This window comes from Oxyura jamaicensis, chromosome Z (assembly GCF_011077185.1).
Source record: "Oxyura jamaicensis isolate SHBP4307 breed ruddy duck chromosome Z, BPBGC_Ojam_1.0, whole genome shotgun sequence".
NCBI lineage: Eukaryota > Metazoa > Chordata > Aves > Anseriformes > Anatidae > Oxyura > Oxyura jamaicensis.
Genome location: NC_048926.1, coordinates 27,333,356 through 27,357,201, shown reverse-complemented (window position 1 = coordinate 27,357,201; position 23,846 = coordinate 27,333,356). Strand labels below are relative to the sequence as shown.

General features: G+C 37.3%; 1 protein-coding gene across 3 annotated transcripts in view; it reads left to right on the top strand.

The window, feature by feature from the left end:
• Nucleotides 1–23,846, top strand: part of TNPO1 (transportin 1) — a 61,314-nt gene that overhangs the window by 20,820 nt on the left and 16,648 nt on the right. For all 3 annotated transcript variants that reach the window (XR_004746035.1, XM_035309393.1, XM_035309394.1), the window contains exons 3-14: nt 3,367–3,473; nt 4,494–4,627; nt 7,698–7,779; nt 8,505–8,627; nt 13,843–13,961; nt 15,373–15,433; nt 15,565–15,733; nt 17,236–17,388; nt 18,215–18,440; nt 21,077–21,248; nt 22,736–22,822; nt 23,573–23,680. Coding sequence is in view for 2 of the 3 variants with exons in the window: in XM_035309393.1 (XP_035165284.1) it covers nt 3,367–3,473; nt 4,494–4,627; nt 7,698–7,779; nt 8,505–8,627; nt 13,843–13,961; nt 15,373–15,433; nt 15,565–15,733; nt 17,236–17,388; nt 18,215–18,440; nt 21,077–21,248; nt 22,736–22,822; nt 23,573–23,680 (1,541 nt within the window). In the remaining variant the exon portion in view is untranslated. The remainder of the gene's footprint in view (nt 1–3,366; nt 3,474–4,493; nt 4,628–7,697; nt 7,780–8,504; nt 8,628–13,842; nt 13,962–15,372; nt 15,434–15,564; nt 15,734–17,235; nt 17,389–18,214; nt 18,441–21,076; nt 21,249–22,735; nt 22,823–23,572; nt 23,681–23,846) is intronic.

Genomic DNA, 23,846 nt, shown 5'->3' with positions numbered 1-23,846 from the left:
CTGCTTTTAAACACCTCTTCTAGAAAACAGTAGATAAATTGTGGTGATTAGAACATCAGCTATAAGTGTTTTTATTTATTTTTTTTTGCCACATGAAGTTCTGATTTCCTAACTATGTTTTAGTGCACCTCTTCCATAAAATGTGCATTATTGTTATTTTTATAAGCAGAGGGGTTTTTTTTACCTGCTCTTTGAGATTATGATTTCCTTTAATTACTACAGTCATTGCAGTAATTCTCCTTGTCCACTCCAAAAACTAGAAAAAAAGTAAAAAAGCATTAATGATACAGTTGATTACAAAAGGAAGAAAGAGAACATGTGCCAGTTCAGAAGAAATTCAGCTCATATCAACTGATTCCTGTTGGCTCAGCAAGCACATAAAATAATCTACCATTTACTGGTCCATTAGAGTCTCTTGGTTTTGTTTTTATCTTCTCTATAGGATTGCTTCCCCAAACAGCTATATTATTTAATTTTGGCTAGAGGAAAAGTGCCCAACTTTTTTTTTTTTTTTTTTTTTTTTTTTTTGTCTCATCACTTTTGAAGCTGATTTACTGTGATTTTAATTAATGCCTCATTTCCTTAACAACAGTAGAAACTTTTAGGTTAGAAGTTGTGCTTACTATTTGTTCATAGTAATTGAGGAATTGTCAGTGGCGTACAATGGAACTGTCTAAAGGAGATATTCTAGCTCCGTTTGGAGTGCTGTCTTAGGGCTGTTTCGTGGTTTGGTGGTGGTTGCTTTTCTGTAGGGGTTGTTTATTTGTTTTCAAACAGTTCTTTGATTTCTCCTAGTAAAAATAGATCATGGATTAATAGTTAAATTACTATTGAGCTTTAAGTGATCCTTGCAGGGATTATTCAGTCATGTACACACTCTGAAGATGCATACCAAGTGATCAGCTGTGAGCATACATACGTAAGGATTCCTATTTAGCACATGCTTTGCACCTTCCTGTGTAATTAAAGACTTGTGTCTTAATAGTGAGTTTGGTCCAATACCCACCAGTGACTTGATATCAGCAAAGTGTAAATGTGCTACTACCTACCTACACTGCTTAGTAGCATATGAGCTGGTATTTACTAGTCAGAGCTGCTCTTTGAGATGAGTAGTTTTTTGCTGTTCAAGCACAATCAATTTAATGGGACAACTATAACTAAGATCTCTGTAATTCTGAGAGGAAAACAAACAAATACAGCAGCATCAAAATACCATCAGGGAAGTAAGTAATGCAGCCTTCACTCCTTTGTGGTCTCTGGTATCTGGTGCTAACCAGACAAAAGCCAAAACCTTTTGATCAAGACGGAGGCAAGCTGATAAATTCTCTTGTCAGAAGTCATCGCACAGAATGAACACAGCAATAGAGTCAGTTTTAGAACAGTGACTTAAGATTTCCTCACTTAGTGTTATGCTTTTTGTAACCCCAACATGAGTAGCTGTGCAAAACGTCTACATTCAGCATAGTACAGATCTTAAAAACCCTCAAGACAATGTTAAAATATGGATTCAAATTTAAAAAGGACTGCCACATGTGTTGAGGACCCACCAAGTTAACCAGGAAATAAATCCATCTATGTAGAAGGTGTTTGACTATTCCTAGAACTTCCAAGGAATTCTGGTTTGGTCAGGACTGTACCTTGGTCAGGTCCAGCTTAAGCAAGTAAAATAGTTTGACTAGGAGTAGTGGCAGGACTGAAGAGCTTCGCTGTAGAAAGGAAATGAAAGTTAATGATTGTTCTGTGTGGGGTGGTTTTGTCATTAAGTTTGGCTTTTTAGAATTAAGGAGTTCAGAAATAAGATTTTTAGGAGCTACAGAGGCAAAACACAACCTGGAAAAAAAAAAGAAAAAAAAAAAAAAAAAAAAAAAAAAGCACTCCCCTTCTGTTATTGGCATGGAAGTACTGAAGCATAGCTTAGCTGCTTTTACTTCATACTTTTTTTTTTTTTTTTTTGTAGAGTTGGTGCTATAAATTAGGGTTGTATATAATTGAAATAGTGAGAAAATGATGCTGTCTTGACAACTGCACTACTGTTTTTAACGAATTCTGACATCCCTCTCATATGTTGGGCTAATATAGCACCAAGCTGCTGCTAATGTTATATTACACATTTGCCAAGTGAAATAGCAGCAGATTCGTAATGGTGATTTGAAGTTCGTTACACATCAAAGACCGTCTTTTAAAGATTTTCAGTTTCAATTGATAAACTTGGAGCTTAGAACGCTGGTCAGGAGAGGCCTGCTTTAACTCTCAGGTCTTAATCAAACCTGTCAAAAGTCAGAAACTATTTTGTGAAATTCGGTTTAATTGCATGAGCCAGCAATGTGCCCTTCGCCAAAGTATTGCCAGCAGGTCAAGGGAGGTGAGCCTTTCCTTCTGTTCAGCACTGGTGAGGCCACACCTCAAGTACTGGATTCCTCAGGGCCAGGAGAGACATTAGCATACTGGAGAGAGTCCAGCAAAGGGCCACAAAGATAGTGAAGGGACTGGAGCACCTCTCCTCTGAGGAAAGGCTGAGAGAGCTGGGACTGACTGGTCAGTCTAGGGAAGGAAGAGGAGGCTCCAGGAATCTCCAAGTCTGTATGTACCTGCAAGAAGGGTGCAAAGAAGACAGAGCCAGGCTGTTTTCCAGTGATGGTAGAGTCATAACTACCAGTATTAGTAGTAAATTATGCTAACTTTTAAATTTTGACTTGTATAAAGTCACTACTAGTTCTTAAGCAGCCTCTGATTTGTTTTTCTTGGAATTGCTGTGTATACTGGAAATGGAATTAATGACTCATTGGCCTGTCTTGTCTGTTTGCTGGACCTGAATCAGCCAACCTCCACAGATGGTCACTGGATGACCTGCCATAGTATGAAAGCTCTTAATAGGTTTTTCACTCTTAATATGTTTCCACATTGGTTTATATAAACATGGTTGTGTGTTCACAACTTGACTACTAGGTTATAAGTTTACTGAATAATGACAACCATTATGAAGCACTTACTTTGTCCTTGCCTTTGTATCGTAAGAGCCAATTTAAGGTGGATTCTCTGTTTACTGGAGGTCAGGATTTTTACAGTGCTTTGTAATTTTACAGTCAAACCTGTCTTAGTGTTTGGACATTATTATTTCCTTAACTGGAATTACTTTCAGCCGTAGTTCTCATGTCTGAGCTCTTCGTGGTAGGAGCAAGAAACAACCAATGTTTGCATTTCAAAGCCCTTCAAATATCATTCATAATTAAATGTACTTCCTATCTCTATGTTTGCCATTTCTTAATGCCTTTGTTCTTTGAGAAGACGGGGGAGGGTGGAGAGGAAAAAGAGTGTGAAACATGTGAAAATGAAATCTAATTTCCCGCATTCCTCTGATTCACTTAGGCATTCTGATAACAACCATTGCCTCAAAAGGGGAATTGCAGAATTGGCCTGAACTCTTACCAAAGCTTTGCAGCTTGTTAGATTCTGAGGATTACAATACTTGTGAGGTAAGGAGAGTTATTTTGAAATAGATTATCTGAAATTGATTATTTTTGTCCCTTTATAGATGCCGTTTATATGAATAGTATTTTCTGTTTATATGTACATTCATTTATAATCTCTTCAAATAACAGTGGCTCAAATTTGGTACTTCCTATTCTATCTTCATTCCTTGTTCTCAGTGTTCATTCAAATGAACGTTTTCTTCGCATAAAAGCAGAATAAGGCTGCAGATGCATAGTTGTAGCATCTCAGGTGCAAAGTGTCCTTAAGTTACCACTCAGTGGTGCCTAACCCTTGAGGCATTATCAAGTTGACCTTGAATCCTCTTAAATGCTTTAGTTGTTCATTGTTCATGTAACTTCATCTGGAAATGTGATCTATCATTGCTATATATGGCTAGTGTGAAGTGAACTCTCTTCAGCGTATGTGAAGAAAAAGAATTAAATACCAGCCTAAGCGTTATAAGCAAAGGAAGAAAAAAGTATTGTCTGATTTAAAAATAATAAAAATCTGTGATCACAACTTCAGTTATTTGATACTGTCTCCGTAAGTATGTGAAGCATTATGTATAAAATAATCCTTAGAGACAGAACAATGGTCCAAGGTATCATGCTGTAACATAATGTTTCAGTGCTGTTTTCCCAACAAAAAGAAAAAAACACTTAAAAGTGAGACTCAGATAGACCATCATATCTACAGTAATGTTTTAACGCTATAATAAAATCATATATAAATAAAATCAGATACTCTTGCACCAGGTTGTTTTTCAAATAAGAAACAGCTTTTAAGCATTTTTTAAAAGAAAATTAAATAAATTAATATTGCATGCTAAAATTAAAATTAGCACTTGTCAGCTATTTGCCCAGCTTGAGAGCTTACATATGAAAGTATTACAGAATGAAAGCCTAATTTTACTCCACATTTAACTTACCACTGTGGTATTGTGCTGAAATTGCCTGTTCTGACATATAGCTTTCTTCAGTATGTGAAAGAACAGTTGGATGGTTTGTTTGTGTTTTAAACAGGGTGCATTTGGTGCTCTTCAGAAGATATGTGAAGATTCTGCTGAAATATTAGATAGTGATGTATTGGACCGACCACTCAATATCATGATCCCTAAATTCTTGCAGTTCTTCAAGCACAGCAGTCCAAAAATAAGGTAGGTTTATTTCTTGTACTACAGTTCTATGTTAAAAATATTATTTAAAGGAGCAGCAAGGTCGATGTCTTGCAGATTTGTTTAAAGTAGTCTGATTTGAAAAAAAAAAAAAGTATATTAAGTTCTAACCACTAACCACTACATTACATTTTTCATAATAGTCAACATGACAAAAGGAACACTTTGATGTGCAAAATTATAGACTGTAGATTTGGAAGATATATAAAAATAGAGGTTGATCTATTAACCCAGCAGACTAGCATGAAAATTGTTGATGCATGGAATCTCTGTGCCATTTGCTTGTTCAGGATCATTTGAAAAAACTATCTTGCATGCCTCATTCATTTTGAAATGACTACAGCAATGAGAGAGTCAAGAAATCATTTGCTGATAATTTCTAAGTTCTTTCAGGAGAATGTTTCTGCTTCTTTCTTCTAACTGCCCTGAAACTTACAAAGCTTTTTATCTTTCAACTGGGTCAAATTAAATGGGTTCATCTTTTCACTTGAATGCTATATTAATCTCTTCTAAGTAACATAAGTACAGCAAAAAAAAAAAAAAAAATTCAAGAATTAACTTGTTACTGCTAGTATTTATCAACAAGAGCCTGTGATAGAGAACTGGCACAGGTTGCCCAGAGAGTTTGTTGAGTCTCCCTTGGAGATGGCCGAACACAGCTTGAACATGGTCCTGGCAACCTGCTCTGGGTGTCTGGCTTGTGCAGTAGGTTGAACCAGATGAATTCCAGAGGCCCCTCATTCTAGGGAATGATTCTCCAGGAATTTTGTGGATACTGGGATTCTGAATGTTTCTGTGAAATGTATTTCTTGTACTCCTGTTTGAAAGTTGTGTTTGTGCAGCCTAAGGACTGTAACTCTTTATTGCCAACACTAGTAGGTGGTGAAGATTGAAAGGAAGAGTATAACTAGAGATTTATCCTAGAATCACAGAACAGCTTGGGTTGGAAGGGACCTTAAAGATCATCTAGTCCAACTTCTCTCTCTCTCTCTCTCACACACACACACCCCCCAAGATCTGGGGTGTTTTTCACTAGATCAGATTTCCCACAACCCTGACCAGCCTGGCCTTGTACACTTCCAGGGATGGGGTATCCACAGCTTTGGATAACTTATTAGAATGTGTCACCACCCTCATGGTGAAAAATTTCTTTCTCATATCTGACCTAAATCTACCCTCTTTCAGTTTCAGGCCATTATGCCTTGTCCTATCAGTACAGGCCATGATAAAATATCTCTCTGCATCTTTCTTAGAAGCGCTCTTTAAGTATTGAAAGGCTGCAGTAAGGTCTATTTGGAGGTGCTGGAGGCCTTTTGGCTGTGGCCATCCAGCCAATTCTTGATCCCCTGAATCCATTAAATCTTAAATCTCAGCCTTCTCTGTGTCTGTCACTGGTCCTCCAGTTTTGCTTATCAGAGGGTGTACATTCTTGTTAGTCATCTTTTTCTGGTTAATGTACCTGTAGAATCCCTTACTATTCTTTGCATGCCTTGCCAGCTCCAACCGTGCCTTGGCTTTCCTGATTCCATTCCTATACTCATCCCAGGCCATGTGTCCCTGGCTTCCATTTCCTGTGCATTTCTTTCTTACACTTCAGTTAGACCAGCAGGTTTAACCGATCAGGCACACTAAATTCCTGCCTTCCCTGTTTGATTTCCTACATGTGGGAATAGAGACCTCTTGAATTCTGTGTAAAGTGTCCTTAAAGAGCTGCTCGCTCTGGTTAGTCCCTCTATCCCTAAGGACACATTTTCCAGGAAATCTCATACAATATTTTTTTTAACAACTGGAATTTTGCTCTCCTAAAATTCAGGGTCCTGACTTTTCTCTTTGCCAGGCCCATATTCCTCATGAATTCCACTAGGGTATGATCACTGCAGCCCTGACTGCCTCCAGTGTTGACCTCTTTAATTAGCTCATCCATGTTGGTGAGCATCAGGTCCAGTAACACTTCTATGGTTGGTATATCCATCTTATGATAGAATTAAAATAAGATTTAGAAGCTCACTGACCTGAAATAGATGCATGCTAAGACAAGTACACACGACATGAAATTGCACTTTTGCAAAGATAAGCTTAATGCTTGATTGCAGCTAGGAGAGATGGAATTTTTATTTTATTTTTACTTACCACATTCTACAGTTTCTTTAACTTTGTCTGCTTCACTCTGTTTATGGCTTTGAGATTTTCTTAAACTAATGTCAAGGTTAAGGCAAGCTATCTTCTCAGCTGCAGCCTAATTTCAGTACGTGGTGCTGAAGTATGAAGAATATTAGTAGTGCCAATAACTGCCTTATGTTTGTCCGACAGCTTTTGAGCAATGTTTTATGAGACTGTTTCCAAGAAATGTCTGAACAGAATTTAAGTTTGGAGTTACATTAGTATAAATACTTGAATGGGTCTTGAAAGGCTTTTAAAGGTAGTTTTGCCTTTTGCCTTTACTTACAGAATTTAGTTTTTGCATCTCTGGGAATGAAAAAACACCTGTAAGTAGTGGCTTTGCATGAAGTAGATTAGAACAGATGTTTCAGTAGTGGTATGTTTCTACCAGAAGTCTTCCAGTATGTATCCAACTGCAAGTGTATGTTTGTTCTAAGCTGTAACTGTATTGTTGACACCTGTTGGTCTTGTTAAATACTAAAAATATAGTAGAAAAAAAAAAAGGATACTTAAAAATGAAGAAAGGCATGTTAAAATTTCACCATGTTGACTTTCATGTAATTGTTGATAGCGGAGGAGATCAATAATCATAATACGCTCAAAAAGAACATCCTTACATGCTGCTAGGAACAAGACTGCCAGATATCCTGCTCTGGTTTTTATTTACTTTACATTCTGATTTGTACATATTTATTGCTTTGGTGTATAAGGTGGTACTTAAAAACATGATTTACTAGTTTTTCTTGGCAATACTGTAGATGAACAGACTTTTTTCAGTCTTGCTTCTAGGTGATCTTTGGTCAATGTGATTTGATTCTGATTGCTTTTGATGCCTACATACGGTTTCAGAAAAGGTTTTAAATCACAAAAATGTAAATTTTGATTGTTCTAGATCTCATGCTGTTGCATGCGTCAATCAGTTTATCATCAGCAGAACGCAAGCTCTTATGATGCACATAGATTCTTTTATTGAGGTGGGTATGCATTCTTGGTGGTAGGGGGGATTAAGTCAAATTGAATATCTGTTCTTTCAAGAGCTTTGAATAATGTTTTACAACTGCCACTTATCTCTGGCTTACTGTTCTTAGCTTTATGTTTACCCTATGCGTTGAAGTTTTTGTATGCTTGTGTGCCAAGTTGATTAGTCTAGGCAGTCTCTGACATTAAAAGTAGTATTTTGAAATGTGTTTCCTTTTCATAATTAGAGGATTTTTTTTTTTGCATAAAGGTGTAAAAAGTAATGAGACCAGTTTGTTACTTAACTGTGATGGAGAGAGCTCAGTACAGGGATCGTCATGTCATTTAATCTGTCTGGGTGATGGGTGTCTTTTTAATACTAGTACTGAACATGAGCAAGAAGGGTAGTACTTTAGTTTATCTGTAGTATTTCATTTTCTGCTGTTGAAGCATTGCTTTAGAACTTCGTTTATGTTTACGGAAAAATTTATAAGCCAGGGAATAATGTTCTTGTGTCAGGGTCTAACATTGCAAAGTGTTTTCATCATGTGTACTATGCACATGGAGAATCTGAAAATACTATTTGCTAAATCAAGTATCTGTAAGATGTAATACGGTATTCTGAGGTGTGAGGAAGGTAACACAATTGCATATTTTGATACTTTACATTGCTAGTAACATAAATTTAAATGCAAGATGAACTAGGTAAATTAAGATTTTAACTGGTATTAATTTCCAACAGAATCTCTTTGCGCTGGCTACTGATGAGGAGCCTGAAGTACGCAAAAATGTTTGCCGCGCTCTGGTAATGTTGCTGGAAGTTCGAATGGATCGCCTTCTTCCTCATATGATTAGTATAGTTGAGGTGAGTCTCATTTCCTTCACTGTATGATGAAACCAATTTGGGGTTGCGGAAATAACAAATAGAAAGCATTCCCAGGGAATGCTTTTCACTGGGGAGGTGATGAAACAGGTAATCTTGGAAACAATTTCCAGGCATGTGAAGGACAGAAGAAAATCATCAGGACAGTCAGCATGGATTCACCAAGGGGAATTCGTGCTTTACCAGCCTGATAAACTTATATAGCGAAATGGCCAGCGTGATGCATGAGGCAGCAGTAGATAGTCTTCCTGGACTTCAGTAAGGCCTTTGAAACTGTCCCCACATAAGATGTTGAAGTATAGGCTGGTTGAGCAGACAGTGAGGTGGGTTAAAAGCAGGCTGAAACGTTGGACCCATAGGTTAATGGTCAGTGGTGCAAAGTCTGCTCAGAGTCCAGTAATGAGAAGAGTACCCTAGGGCATCAATACTGGGCCCAGTCCTGTCTAACATCTTCATTAACGATCTAGACAATGGGGTAGAGTGCACCCTCGGTAAAATCGTTGATGACACGAAACTGGGAGAAGTGGCTGACTCACAATAGGGTCATGCTGCCATACAGAAGGACTGAAAAGGTGGGCTGGCGAAGTTCATAATGGAGAAATCCCAAGTCCTGCACCTGGGTTGGAAGAACTCCATGCACAAGTACATGCTGGGGGCCACCCAGGTGGAAAAGCAGCTCTGCAGAAAAGGACCTGGAAGTCCTGGTCTACGCTGACTTGAACATGAATTAGCAATATACACTTACCACTAGGAGGCCTAACAGTATTCTTAGCTGCATTAGCTAAAATTATTGTCAGCATGTCAAGGGAGGTGAGCTTTCCCCTCTGCTCAGCACTGGTGAGGCTGCACCTCAAGTACTGTGTCTCATTCTCAGCTCCTCAGGCACAAGAGAGACATGGACATACTTGAGAGAGTCTAGCAAAAGGCCACAGAGATGGAGAAGTGCTCCAGTCCCTTCACTTACAAAGAAAGGCTGATAGATCTGGGACTGTTCAGCCTAGGGAAGGGAAAAGGCTCAGTGGGAATATGGACAAATACCTGAAGGGTGCGTGCAAAGAAGACAGAGCCAGGCTCTTTCTAGTGGTGCCCAGTGACAGGACAAGAGGCAATGGACAGAAACTAGAACACAGGAGGTTCTATCTGCTCATCAGGAACAACTGATGTTACAAGATCATGTTGAAAATCTTAGTTCCAGTACTGATACTGCTACAGTTTATGCATTGAAACTGTAACTTTTTTATTCATGTGTTGATCATAGGATAACGCATGTTTTGTTACGTAGCTGAGATGCTATTTGGGCTGCTAACAAAGTTGCGTCCCATTGCATTAGGTTGTAGGGGTTAATGCTGTTTGATAGTTCCTTTATCATTGTAGATTAGTCAAATGGCAAGCAAGTCTGCACTAGTAAGCTTCTTCCCCTCCGCTCCCCCACTCAGCTGTTTGAATTGAGTAATTTCCACAATTCCAGGAAATATCGGCAGTTTCCAGGTAGCCTTTACGTACACTGCTTGCCAGACTTAAAATATAGCTAAGGTTGGTCAGCCAGATTTCAGTGAACAGTGAGTCACAACCCAGTGTCATATTCCAACATGGCTAGGTCAAGACAATGTAAATTTTTTTCTTGTACACCTGCTTCCAATAAGGATCAATGAAACAGCTGACAGACTAGGTGTGGTGTCTAGTCATTCTGTTTGTTATCTGGAATTCCATACTACCATTACAAGATGTGTTCTCATGTAGTGTAGGACAAGCAAAGATTATTGGTTCTTGAGATTTTTTTGTCTGGCTTAGAGCTTTTTGACTAGAAAGATGTGGTGATGGTAGCAGTATTGTCTTGCTCTTCACCCTCCTAAGATTTGGGCCTTTGCAGGTAGAAATAGTGTCACTAGCCAGAAGATCCAAGTTTATATTCTCATTATACTTGATATTTTGTTATTGGGGAAACTTAATAGATTCCTCTCTGCAAAAGGCAGTTGTCATGAGTTTCTATTCTATAATGAAGTCTAGACTTTTCTCAGTTCTGGCGCTACCATGTATAGTTACGTTTTCCACAGTTCTGCATACATCTTGGTATGCCCTGAACTGCAACTATCGTTTAGTATTCATATGAGTAGGTTTTGCCCTCTGAAGCTTGACCACCTCCAAGCTGCTGGTGGTGGCTACTCTGTGTAAGTCCAGGGAGTCTTAAAAAAGAGATAAAACATGCATCCACGTGCTGTTTTTCATGCTAATGCAGAATCTATTTTAAAATGATTAAGAATGTTAATGATCCAAAGACAGGTCATCCTGCCCAGTATTGTGCTTTTGAAGCTTACAAGTTTAGTAATAACTTGCATACCAAGTTACTGAAGCATAAAGGAATAGCTGAGTGTGGGTTTCAGTGGGCTTTCTGAATGTGTACTTACAGGTGAGCAGATGCAGATGCGTTGGTTTTGGTTTTTCATTTTTGTTTTTGTCTGAAAACTTATTTACAGGGTATGTCAAGAGTAGACCAAACAGTTCTCCATTATAAGAATACGCTTCGATGTTCACAGCCAGTATTTATCCAAACATGTTGATCATAAGTTCTCCCTCAGTTGAAATCCTGACTTTTTATCATACAATGCATAATGAGATTGCTTGTGATGAATGAATAGTGTATGGATGATATGAAGTGATAACACAGAAACTCAGTTTGTCATAAGTCATAAGATGTTGTGCATCCTGTTGCTTTCTTCAGATAAAGATGTCTCTGTTACTTCTCAAAGGATGTGCTCTTAACGCTTTGTGTATTCTGCCATTCTTTTCTTGACAGTTTGGCTTAACAAGATTGTCATAATGCTGTTTTATGTTATAAAGTACGCAAAACTATATTGAATAATCTTCCTGCACTGTTTTGTAATTTGCAGTTATGAAGCAACTATTTCCATTGCCTATAGTCAGATTTGTATAGCTTACCGTTAAAAGTGCTTGTTGAAATGTAGCATGATAATATTAAACAAAACCTTCAGGTACCCTCCCCACGTTTTGCTTTGTTACTAGAATCGCTGTTCTTACTATGATTTCTAGGCTGTGTATATAATTATCTTATACCACTGAGTGTAAGTAGCTTTTTTAATCAACGATTATTTAACTTTAAGCAGCATGTTAGAATACATACATACACATGTAAGTGGCAAGCTATAGTATATATATATGATGTGTACTTAAAGATGAAATGACAGTGTGAGGAGTGCCTTCAAACAGATTACTACTCATTACTTTTTTCATTTTCTTGACAAATGACTGAATGGAACAAAATAGTGGATTTTTAAGGTCTCCAGGGGAAAATCCTAAATTAGTGCAAATTTCAGTTGCACTAAAGAACCCTTGCTTGTAGTAGTAGGGTTTTTTTCATCTTTTCCAAGCTATAATTTGATGATAACTCAGAATAGAGTGGTATTTCTGTTACTGTTAGTTCTTCGTCACACTAGCAAACCCTTAGGAAAAGCTTACAGTAATTCTGTAGAAAGGGGTGTGTCTGTGGAAAATTGTGCATCCTTGAAATGCATAAGGATAAAAAAGAGGTTTATATTTCAAGGCGGGAGAAAATGGTATTCTGAAATCACTGAAGGGTTTCTTTTGCTTCTTTTAAATCCATGTGTGAGGAGAGGTAGCTGCAAGAGTTTCTGTGTGGCTTCTAAAATGAGTAGAATTATAGAATCATTTAGCTTGGAAAAGAACTTCAAGATCATCAATTCCAACCATCCACATAAAAACTACCAAGGCCACTACTAAAACATGTCCGTAAGCACCACATCCACACGTACCACTCTCAAATACCTCTAGGGAGGGAGGGGGGGGGAACTCCACCACTACCCCGGGCGGCATGTTCCAATGTCTAACGTGTCTTTCCATGAAGAAATCCTTCCTGGTGGGCAATCTAAGCCTTTCCTAGTGCAACCTGAGGCCATTTCCTTGTGACCTGTCACGTTTCATCTGAGAAAAGAGGCTGGTACCCACCTTTCTACAACTTCATATAAGGCAGTTGTAGAGAGCAATGTGGTCTCCCCTCAGCCTCCTCTTCTCCGGACTAAACAAACCCAGTTCCTTCAGCCATGCCTTATGTGTCTTGTTTTCTAGTCCCTTCACCAGCCATGTTGCTCTCCTCTGAACATGTTCCAGCACCTCAGTGTCTTTTTTGTAGTGAGGGGCCCAAAACTGAACACAGCGCTCAAGGTGCAGCCTCACCAGAGCCACGTTCAGGGGGACAATCATTTCCCTGACCCTGCTGGACACGGTTTCTGATGTAGGCCAGGATGCCATTGGTCTTCTTGACCACCCTGCCACACTGTTGGCTCGTGTGCAGAGGGTTGTCAGCCAGCGCCCCAAGGACCTTTTTCTGCCAGGAGATTTTTCGGCCACTCTTCCTCAAGCTTAGACTTCTGCATGAGGTTGTTATGACCCAACTAGAGCACCCAGCATTTAGCCCTGTTGAATGCCATACATTTGGATGTGGCCCATTGATCCAGCCTATCCAGGCCCCTCTGCAGAGCCCTCCTACCTGCAAGCAGATAAATACTCATGCCTAAGAAATTACTTTTTGGTTGTTGTGTGCATCTTCCCTTTGTTCTGGCAGCTGTCTGTAAGAAACTGATGCAGTAATGGTAAACTTGCATTTTCTAGTTATGCAGGCATTTGATTATTTTTTATTGAAGGGGGATTAAAAAGATTTACAGATTTGATAATCTATGAATTACTATTCAGGCTTGAAAGTGAGGGTTTTTTTTGTTTGTTTTCCTATTAGGGGTTCTACTTATTTAGATTGTCTCATAATCAATTTTTGGAAGCTCATTATGGCACTGGGATTAAAAAATATTTTAAATTGTGTAGTTGTACTTCTTTATTCAAAAGTGAAGAGGGATCAGTTAAAAAAAAATCAAAGGAAACTGTTATTATCTTTAGTCTCTGTCCATAGTTTCTTGGTGATAATGTTCTTTCTTAAACTATGAAGAAAAGTAGAGTGTGAATCATCCAGGATTAACAAAGAAGTCTCATTTTATTGTCAATTTATTCTCAAATTCTCTAGCCATATGTAGTCTCTTAACTCTCTTCCCCTCCCCACAAAGAAACAATATTACTGTGGTGCCATATGCAGTATTTGTGAACACAGTTTGCAATATTAATAGCTTCTTATCACTTAGAACTAATACAAGTAATTTCTTTCTGTATCATGTAGTACATGCTTCAAAGGACCCAGGACCATGATGAAAATGTGGCTTTGGAGGCTTGTGAGTTTTGGCTGACTTTGGCTGAACAACCCATTTGTAAGGATGTCTTATGCCGGCATCTTACTAAGTAAGTATAAGTATTTACAACTTGTTTTTGAAACAGTCATCTTGAAACTTCAATTGACTCTTCCTAGTTATTCTTATAAAGACGTAATCTATCCTACAGCATGCTTAGAAGAATTTTCCCATAGCTAGTTATTGTGCAGAGTAAAAATGTTTGTGGCACAGAGTTCATTGAAGAAACTTGTATGTTTCAGACCCTATTAGTTTTAGATGCAATCTGTAACTGTGGTGCTTCTGTGTACTGTGGTCACTATAAAGTTAAATTTGTTAAACATCAGGTGGATGCTAAGATGCACTGTTGTGTGTTAAAGCTGAAACAAACATTTCCACGTGACGTTGTCTAATACCTGGTGTACCATGGCATACACTAACAAGTAGCCTAGACAACTGCTAATATGGGGGTCGCAGTGTAATCCTGCGTATTCATGCCAATCCTGCGTATTCATGCCAATGCTGTGTAGTCATGCCAAATATTATCTTTATAATTAAGTAAATAAAATTACATGATCACTTAGGCTGAAAGGGAGCGAATATCCACATCTGAGACTTAAATGTCTCCATGTCCATAACATTGATTGTAACTTTTTTCCTAACTAATTTTAAAGTAAAGTCTTATGTGCTAATTAACAAAATCTTTAGTGTTCACATCAAAAAAAAAATAACTTAATGCACCCATGCCAGGTTTTGAAAGTACTACAGTAGTTCTGTCTGTTTTTCCAGATGAGATGTGGAGAGAAGACATGCATTCTTTTCAGTAGAAATTATCATTTTAGATGTGAAGCAATTGAAATATATAAAGTTCAGTTAAACTTACTTTCATAAGCAGTCGGAGAGACTTAAGATTGAAACACTGAAGAAGAATACTTCTCAGTTTCAGTCTGTCACTGGTGCTGGTTCAGTCCATGATGATTTCATTAATAGCTTGATTTATCTTGTAATACATGGTTTCTTATATGTTAGGAGAACTTAATGTAGTTAGACTTCTATCTTCTAGGAATAATGAGGTAGGGTCCTCAGACATGAATGAGTACATAAATTCGCATGTGCTGTTGGTGAGAGCCAACTTAGTACTTATTTATCAAGTACTTACTGAAAAGTTTTAGATTTAATTTGTGAAAGGTGTGTCAGAAAAAGTTTAATCATATGACAGAAAGGTAAAACTGTTGTGCCATCTGGCTACCTCTAGTTAGCAAGCTTGTTATTTTAAAATAACACTATTTCTGATTACAAGTACTGATTAGCATCATGAAATGCAACTTGTATTTGTTCTAGCTTTTGTTATCAGGCTGTTGGTTTGGGGGGATTTTTTTTTTTTTAATTTAGGGAAGGGTTACAAACAAAACTGTGGCCTGAGTTAGTGAAATTTGTCTTGCTTAATATGTGTTATTTTGACATGTATCAATATTTCTTTGTAGGTTGATACCTGTGCTGGTGAATGGTATGAAATATTCAGAGATAGATATTATTTTGCTGAAGGTGAGCACCAAATTCTTTTATTCTGTAGAAATATCTGGTTAGCTTCTGAGCAGTTAATTGGAATGATATACACTACATTCCTAAATTCCTTGAATAATATAATGGCACTAATGAAAGCATTTTGATGACAGGGGGATGTTGAAGAAGATGAAGCTATTCCAGATAGTGAACAGGACATTAGACCTCGTTTTCATCGTTCACGGACTGTGGCTCAGCAGCATGAAGAGGATGGTATTGAGGATGATGATGATGACGATGATGAACTTGATGATGATGATACTATTTCTGACTGGAATTTAAGTACGTCAAAGTGATGTGTAAAACATTTTTAAAATACAGTTACTTGCATAATACAAGAACCACAGTAAAAAGAAGACTTTGTTTATAAGAATACAGAGGCTTTATTTCTGATCAGGAAAAAAAAATCCTGTGGTTCAGAAAGGAGGGATGTTGTATTTTTTTCCTGGGGTGGCTCTTTCAGATGATATTTAGACTATCTGTAAGCTTATTTTTTGTTGTGAATACGGCACATGGAGCCATAAACCTGTACATACTGACATATGTCATCTTGAGAGAATTTGGGTTATCTGAAGTTCTGAATTGTGTCCCCTATTCCTTATCAGTGTTCTATATTTGACTTTGAATTCAAACAGAGGAATCATCAGTGCAACCTGACTATTAGCAGTATTGCTTACTAATGGTATCTGTTAACTAATCAGGGGAGCAATCCTTTTTCCTTTAGTAGAAAGCTGAAACAGTCTTAGCTGGTAGGTGCAGGTACTCATCTTTGGGAGTTTGCGCTGTTTAGTATTGATTTTCAGTTGAGATCTTCTCTAAGTTGAAGGCTCTTCTTTGTTTCATGCTAATGTTTTGGAAGTCATCTAGGAGCAGAGCAGGAAGTTTCATCTGTTTCCAGTAGTTGCTACCTCCCAGCTGAAACTTAGCTGTATCCTATCTGGGCTCACTAGCAGTTTAGGTCTAGTTTAGGATTTTTTCATGTTAGATCTGTTATGAATGTTTTGCCTGATACCTGTCTAGTATATTCCAATTAGAACTTTTCTTACAGGTTAAGAAGGAGCTGAGATCGCAATAAGCAAAACAGTACAGCATAAATTCTGTAATACACACATTCTTCATAAAACAGCCTTAGTGTTTTTTTTCTAGGCATGACAACACTACAGCAGAAAACTAGAGTAAGGATTTCTGAATCGTGCTTTGAAATTGTTTCTGATTTCTCTTTTATGAGCTTTTTAACCCTTCATTTGTAGAAATAAAACTTTCAAACTAATTTCAAGTTGTTCCTGTTTAGTGCATCAAAAAATAGGAGTGTGGTATATGCTCAGAACATGGGCCTGCAGATTCCTTTCAGTCTGTAGGCTGATGATTTTTCCTTGAGACATGGATCATGGCTGAATTCTTTTGAATCAAATACTGATTTTTGTTTATTTTTAGGCCATTTCTCCTTAGTTTCTCAAGTCTGTTGCATTCATATCACAGACCTTTTCTCTTCCTTGGTGTTGTGCCATCCTGAAATTACATCGTGTATATAGTGTTGCAATAGAATGGTGTGGTTCCTGTCAGTGAGTTAATACCTGCAGAGCATATATTTTAGTTGGTATTTAAGAGCTGCAGAACTGGATTTCTAGGAGCTGTACCTCTACACCAGAGCAAAGTGGATCAGTGACTGGAACAAAATAGAAGTATCCTTTCTAATGCCCTGAAACTCCATTGGCAGCTGAAAGTTAAAATGAGGATTATACTGCCTAACTGCAACTGGGATTAACTCTATTAATTCCCTTCAGGGAAATGTTCTGCTGCTGCTCTAGATGTCCTGGCCAATGTATTCCGTGATGAACTTCTGCCACACATCTTGCCTCTTTTGAAGGAATTGCTCTTCCATCCTGAATGGGTAGTTAAAGAATCTGGTATCCTTGTTCTTGGAGCAATTGCTGAAGGTAAGGCAAATAATGCATATCAGCTTGCCAAACTTTTGACTGATTCTAAAGCAGGTCTGTGATTACTTCTAGGTACATTTACTTGTGCAAAGAAGTATGTGTCTTCTACTGATCTCTGGTTTCAGTGATTACTTTCTACATTATTTGGTGACTGTAGTTATTTCTTTTAAGTTTTCATTTTCAAATTAATTCATGTTTGGGAGGCTAAATTACCTTCCCCCCCCCCCCCCCCCCCAGTGCCTAGTGAATATAACTTTGCTTTGTTGCTAAGGAACTTTTTTGTTGGTTTTGATTTCAAGTCAAGCAAAATAAAAGTTAATACCTCTGGTAAATCTCAGTAAATTACTGCCCTTGCTGACTTGAAAGATCAGCTTTTATTGCTGGTTAGTGTTTGTGTGATATTAGGAGAAAACATGAAGAAAATAAAATTTCTGAAGTAATCCTTTTTAAGGATGTGATTATGTGTTATCAAGAATGATTCTTTCTCTACTTGTTGCTTTGGTCACTGTCAGCAGACTGATTTAGGACCTTGAAGCCACATAAACTCATTTTATTTGGGTGTTCCTTCTTTACTCTATCTACCAAAGCATTATTTCTGGAGACTGGGGAAGCACTGAAATAGAAGCGCAGTTAAATAAAAATTTCACTGGGGAGGTTTAATTGTTTATGGTAATGTTTCCTTCTGGGACTTAACATAAATTAGGTAGACTTGCTTTGTATATTAAAATGTATTATTATGCGATGGAGAATGAAAATATGTCCCTTATAGGAAATGGGATTCTTTGTTAATTCCGGTACTGCAGTAGCTGTATCTTTTTCCTTGCAGGCTGCATGCAGGGTATGATTCCATATCTTCCTGAGCTGATCCCTCACCTTATTCAGTGCCTCTCCGACAAAAAGGCTCTTGTGCGCTCCATTACATGCTGGACTCTTAGTCGCTATGCACACTGGGTAGTTAGTCAACCCCCAGACACATACTTGAAGCCATTAATGACTGAGTTGCTAAAGCGTATCCTGGATAGCAACAAGAGAGTACAAGAAGCTGCCTGCAGGTGAGCCTAAGCTTAACCAAAAAGCACTGTCCATGACACTGCTTTTTCATTTGAAGTCATTAGAAGTCGTTTTAATGCTTTTATTGATGAATGCATGACTCCCATTTTTAGCACTTGATGTTGTTTTTCTTTCTTTCAGACGAGTAGGTGCAGCTTTGTGTGGAACAAAAAAATTACAGTTCTAATAAGATTTTAGAAGTTAATTTGTATTTTTCTTGTCTAGTTTGATATCAGAGTATATGAATCATCAAACTAAATACATAGCAGTAAAAGAACCCATCTTTGTGGCACCTGTTCAATCTCAACATTCAGAGTTTTGTTGAAAGACTTTTATATGCTTATGAATAAGGTCAATACTAATGAAAATAGAAAACTATCATAATGTTGTTTATACTTAGCCTGGTATTACCAAAACATTTGGGTTATCATTATAACTGCAGTGAATATTGCTTTTTCTCTTGCAAGGAAATCCTGGGAGATAAGATTCCCTTTTCCCACTTGTCTGCTGATATTTTAAGAACAAAACAAAAGTAATGTCTCTATTAATGGATGGAATGTTAATGGAATGGCAATAGGTATACCTCTTCTGCAGGAAGCTCAACAAGTAAAGGGTGCTGCCCCACAACATGTCAGTTTGTGTGGGGCAGGAATTTACACAGCAGACTGCCAAGAAGGTTTCTTCATAAAGCAGAATTAGATCTGCATCTGATTGCACACTTAATGCTTGAAACAATTGTTATTTTTAAAATTTCAGTAGTGTTTCAAGGCAGAGGTCAGAGTTCTTGTGCTAAGCTTTGCACTAAAGGGGTGTTCTTGCCTAAGATTGGAATAGAGTAATTTAATGAAATGTACTGTGTAAGTTTTGCATATTTAAGCTCTGTATCATTTTTGTCTCTAAACTTTTTCAAACAACTGGCTAGCAAATTTCTTCAGCTTTAACTTCTGCTTGTCTTTTCTTAGTGATAGCTTTCTGTTCCTTCCAGAAAGAACAGAAACATGGTGAAATGAGTGCTCGCTTCACACATTTGCAGATCCAAGGAATTACTTGCATACAAAATCTATTTTAAAAAAATAATCAAAACCAACAAAAACAACTACACATTTTTGTACGTGCTTTCTTTATCCAAAACATGGCGGAAATATGTGTGCAGTTAAACGTAGCTATGTTGTGATGGTTGGAATACCCTCATGGAGTGCTTAAGGAGTATGCGCAATAGGCGGTGGAAACTACTAAAAGAGAAAAGTATCTCTACTGTTTGTAGAGATAAAATGGAAATATTAAAAAAATAATGAAACACCTAATTGTTTAGTTTTTTTGTTTGTTTGTTTTTTAAGTTCATTCAGTATTAATTTTGTAGCATACTTTGAAATGCTCTCTTTACAGCAGTGACTCATGAAAAATATTGTTGCAGTTAAAATAAGTAGTCTGGACGTTCCACTTTAAGTAAAACGTAGAGTTGTTATGGGTCAAAATGTACTTAGTACCTTTATAAATAGTGATACGATGATTTTTCCTGGGAGAGGAGCTAAAAACTGCATCCATACAGTGGAGAGCTGCACTGGTCATTGTCTATAATATTTCAGATTGCTCACAGGATACGGTATGTTTTCATCACTAACTTACACATCATTGCAGCTAATTTCCATTGCTGTGATATTGAGAAACTGCTCCTATGGTTGGGGGTACCCAGAAAGATTTTATTGAAACACATTTTCATGCTCACATTCAATGCCTTTCTGAAAGAATACTTCAGAATAATATAGTAACTTATTTTAAAAGTAATGATGCTAGCCACCTAGACTGTTCACAGTTGTATTGTGTTAAGAAAAGGGATTTCTGTATTTGGCAACAGGCCAGTAGGGAATTGTTCACTTCATAAGGTGATACATGCCTTTTTTTAGAGCTGGGGCAGGCTGCTATTAATATTGTTGGCAAAAGCTAGGCAAGTATCTTTTCTTTCCCCCTTTACTCTTCAATTAGCATCTCCTGCTTCTTTTAATGCTGTTGTTCACACACACTTGACAATTTGAGCTGAGATGGTTCAATGATGCTGTGATGTGTGCTTTGAGCAAGGGTGGCTAAAGTCAATCATCCCTTATTTGCTTTTGTTTTCCTTGTCTTTCTGTACCTGTTTGTCTATGTAGTGAGTGAAATGATGCAAGTAGAGGCTGGTGTTGGTGTTGTACTGGTACAGCAACGGGGCTTCTAGGTGCAGCTGCAGCGTGTATTAAATATAAGGGGCTGGTTTTATCTGAAATAAACAATTTTATAGTTTCTACATTTTCAGTTAATACATTGTAACTTCTGTACAGTAATGGTTGGGGGGGGGGGGCAGAAGTGTCTTCCTGTGTATATGTAACAGTTTTTACATGAATATTTTTGAATTTTATTCATCACAGTGCGAGACATGAATCCTTATGTGCTCAGTCAAAATAGAATGAGGTTACCTTAGTAATACTACTTTGAAAATAGACCTGAGACGAATTTGAGGACAAAAAATTTTGTGTTTAAAAAGAAATGGCTAGCATGAAGTGTTTTGAATTGGTTTTGTGGGAGGTTTTTGTTTTGTTTTGTTGTTTTTTTTTTAGAGGTACTGGCTGACCTGTATGCTTTTGTGGTTTGTTTTCTCTCTCAGTGCCTTTGCAACTCTAGAAGAGGAGGCTTGTACAGAGCTTGTTCCTTATCTTGCGTATATACTTGACACTTTGGTCTTCGCATTTAGTAAATACCAGCACAAAAACCTGCTCATTCTTTATGATGCTATAGGAACTCTAGCAGATTCTGTAGGACATCATCTAAATAAACCAGTGAGTATACCGTATGTTCTATAAAAACACTTTCTGAACAGTTGTTGGTTCATTGTTTTTGTAGTATGCTTTACACGTTATGAAACAGAAATGCTAAATTTTCTGTGTAGTTTTAAATGATAGTGAATATTTACATGTAGAATACATAGAGTGCATGTAATTTGACCACAACGCAAGTATTCATGATTTTGAATAAAAGGTTCTCTGTATTGGCTTGTGAAATGTGCTTCTTGTCATGACTTCATGACTTCATGACGTACTTCATTCTCAGAATTTTTCAGCTCAGGCGACATATGTATGTCAATATAAATATTAAGTGGGACTTCAGAGGAATTGGTGGAATGTGTGCTAATTTCTGCTGACCAATCTTTTTTTGGAACTACTTTCAGTTTAGCTTCACTGCTCTGTGTATCATCTTTTTCCTCTGTATTGGAGCATATTGCCACTAGAAATTCCCTGAGAGTCGATCAGACATGCAATTTATATATAAAAACACCAAATTCTTTAGCCAAAGCACAGATAATGCAAAGGCAAATACTGTAGGGGGTTTTTAGTGTACATTTGTTAATAGAATGTGCATATTTCACATGTTGTATGAATCTTCTTAAGCATATTTAAATTTTTTTTTCTCTATAATGCTTCACATGACATAGACATAGTAGAAAAAATCAACTTGGGTTCTTGCAATTGCGTTTTACTTGTAATCCAAAACTACATACCATCAGAGGACCTCTTTTTTAATCTCCCTCTGGCCTTGGCCAATTTGACATTTGACAGCATCTGTAGGAAGCTAAATGGGAACTCCTGGTGACATTGGCACTTTATTCAGTCCTCTAGAATATTGTAGTTTTGGACACAGCATTAGCTGGCTCTATGGATACCTTCTGGGAGCAGCATCATTAATAGGGGTGCCTTGCTCAGTGCCCTTATGACTGAGTAGTGGCAGTGAAGATGCAGCAGCTTGTTTCAGAATGGGCAAGTTTGTCCTTCTGGATAGATTTAAAAAAAAAAAAGAAAAAAGGCTTTATTCATAGATGGTTAGTTGTGTGAGAAAGAAGTTTTAGATAGATGGGGTTATTGGGTTTGTAACATGAAGTCAATGGCAATTGGTTGAGAAAAGCAGGTGGAAGACTGCACTGCTGGTTTAAACAATGAATAAAGTATTTCATAGGTTCTGTGGTAATCATATAGATGTGTAACAACCGAGGCAGCTATTGACAGTTGCTATTCTGAAAACAGCCCTGGAGGAAAAGATTCACTTTCCAAAAGTATTTATATGCTTCACTGAAATGATCTTAAAACATAAATAATAAACTCTAATATTATACTACTTATACATGTTACAACAAGTAATGGTTTACAGCAAATCATTTTTTTTCTATTGAAAAAAAAATGAGGTGGATCTTGAAATATCACTTTTCTGGCCTTGAAATAAATTAGTATGCAATGAACTGCTTCAGCAGCTGATGCATTTTCATCCTGAACAGGAATATATTCAGATGCTTATGCCTCCATTAATCCAGAAGTGGAACATGTTGAAGGATGAAGATAAAGATCTTTTCCCTTTATTAGAGGTAAATGTTAAAATTTGAATATCATCTATCAACTACTTCTATGAAGAAAGTTTTTTAGTTTTTTAAGAAGCTCCTACTGGGAAGTGTGATTGCAAAATCAGATGGCATCAGGCATTTTCTATTATAGATAAAATATTCTGATTGTAGTAAGAAAATCTTAGGATTGAAGAAATGTCATTATATTTAGTAGAAATCTTAGATTATTTTTTGCCATTCTTGGGTGTTTTCTTTGGGATTCTTTTTTCATTAAAAAAAAAAAAAAAAAAAAGTTCTGCCCCTTCTGTATTTTTGTCTTCTCACTTTTCTTTCATACCTCCATTAAAGCTACTTTTAGACAACCTGAAGGTATAAACCAAACCGTGTTGTCTGTTCTCTCTACTTTCCAAGTGTGAAGCAGAAAAACACTTAAAGAAAATGAAATAATGTTAGGTAGTGTTAAGGCTTGCACATGATCAAGATTGAAGCTTAGTTTAAGTGCTATATGTCTTTGTATACACTTAAAAATTACCAAGAAAGAGGATACTGCTTCTGAGAAATTTTGTCAGTTGGCATGTCTGAGAGAATAGAATTAGCTGGCAGTTGCCTTGGTTCAGCTAATTGGTACTGCCTTTCTAGGTTGTGTTTACTTAATTAGTTGCGTTGGATATGCTTTAAATACTAGTGTTTTAATTTACCTCTCCCAAGTAAAAGGCTCTTGGGGGAGGTGAGGAACATTTGTAACTTCTTTCTCTCTTTTTTTTGTAATTCCAGTGCCTGTCGTCAGTTGCTACTGCCTTGCAATCTGGCTTTCTTCCATACTGTGAACCTGTATACCAGCGTTGTGTAAATCTGGTGCAGAAGACCCTTGCACAAGCCATGGTATTTTTCTGTTGCTATTCCAATGTTTTCAGAATATCTCATTAAAACAGCGTATGAACTATGTAAAGTTCTGGGTTGGCAGGGAAATCTGTAGTTTAACTATAGAATGTCTAAATGAAGCTGCAGTCATTAATGTCTAAATAAACCTGACTTTTATTTTTATGCA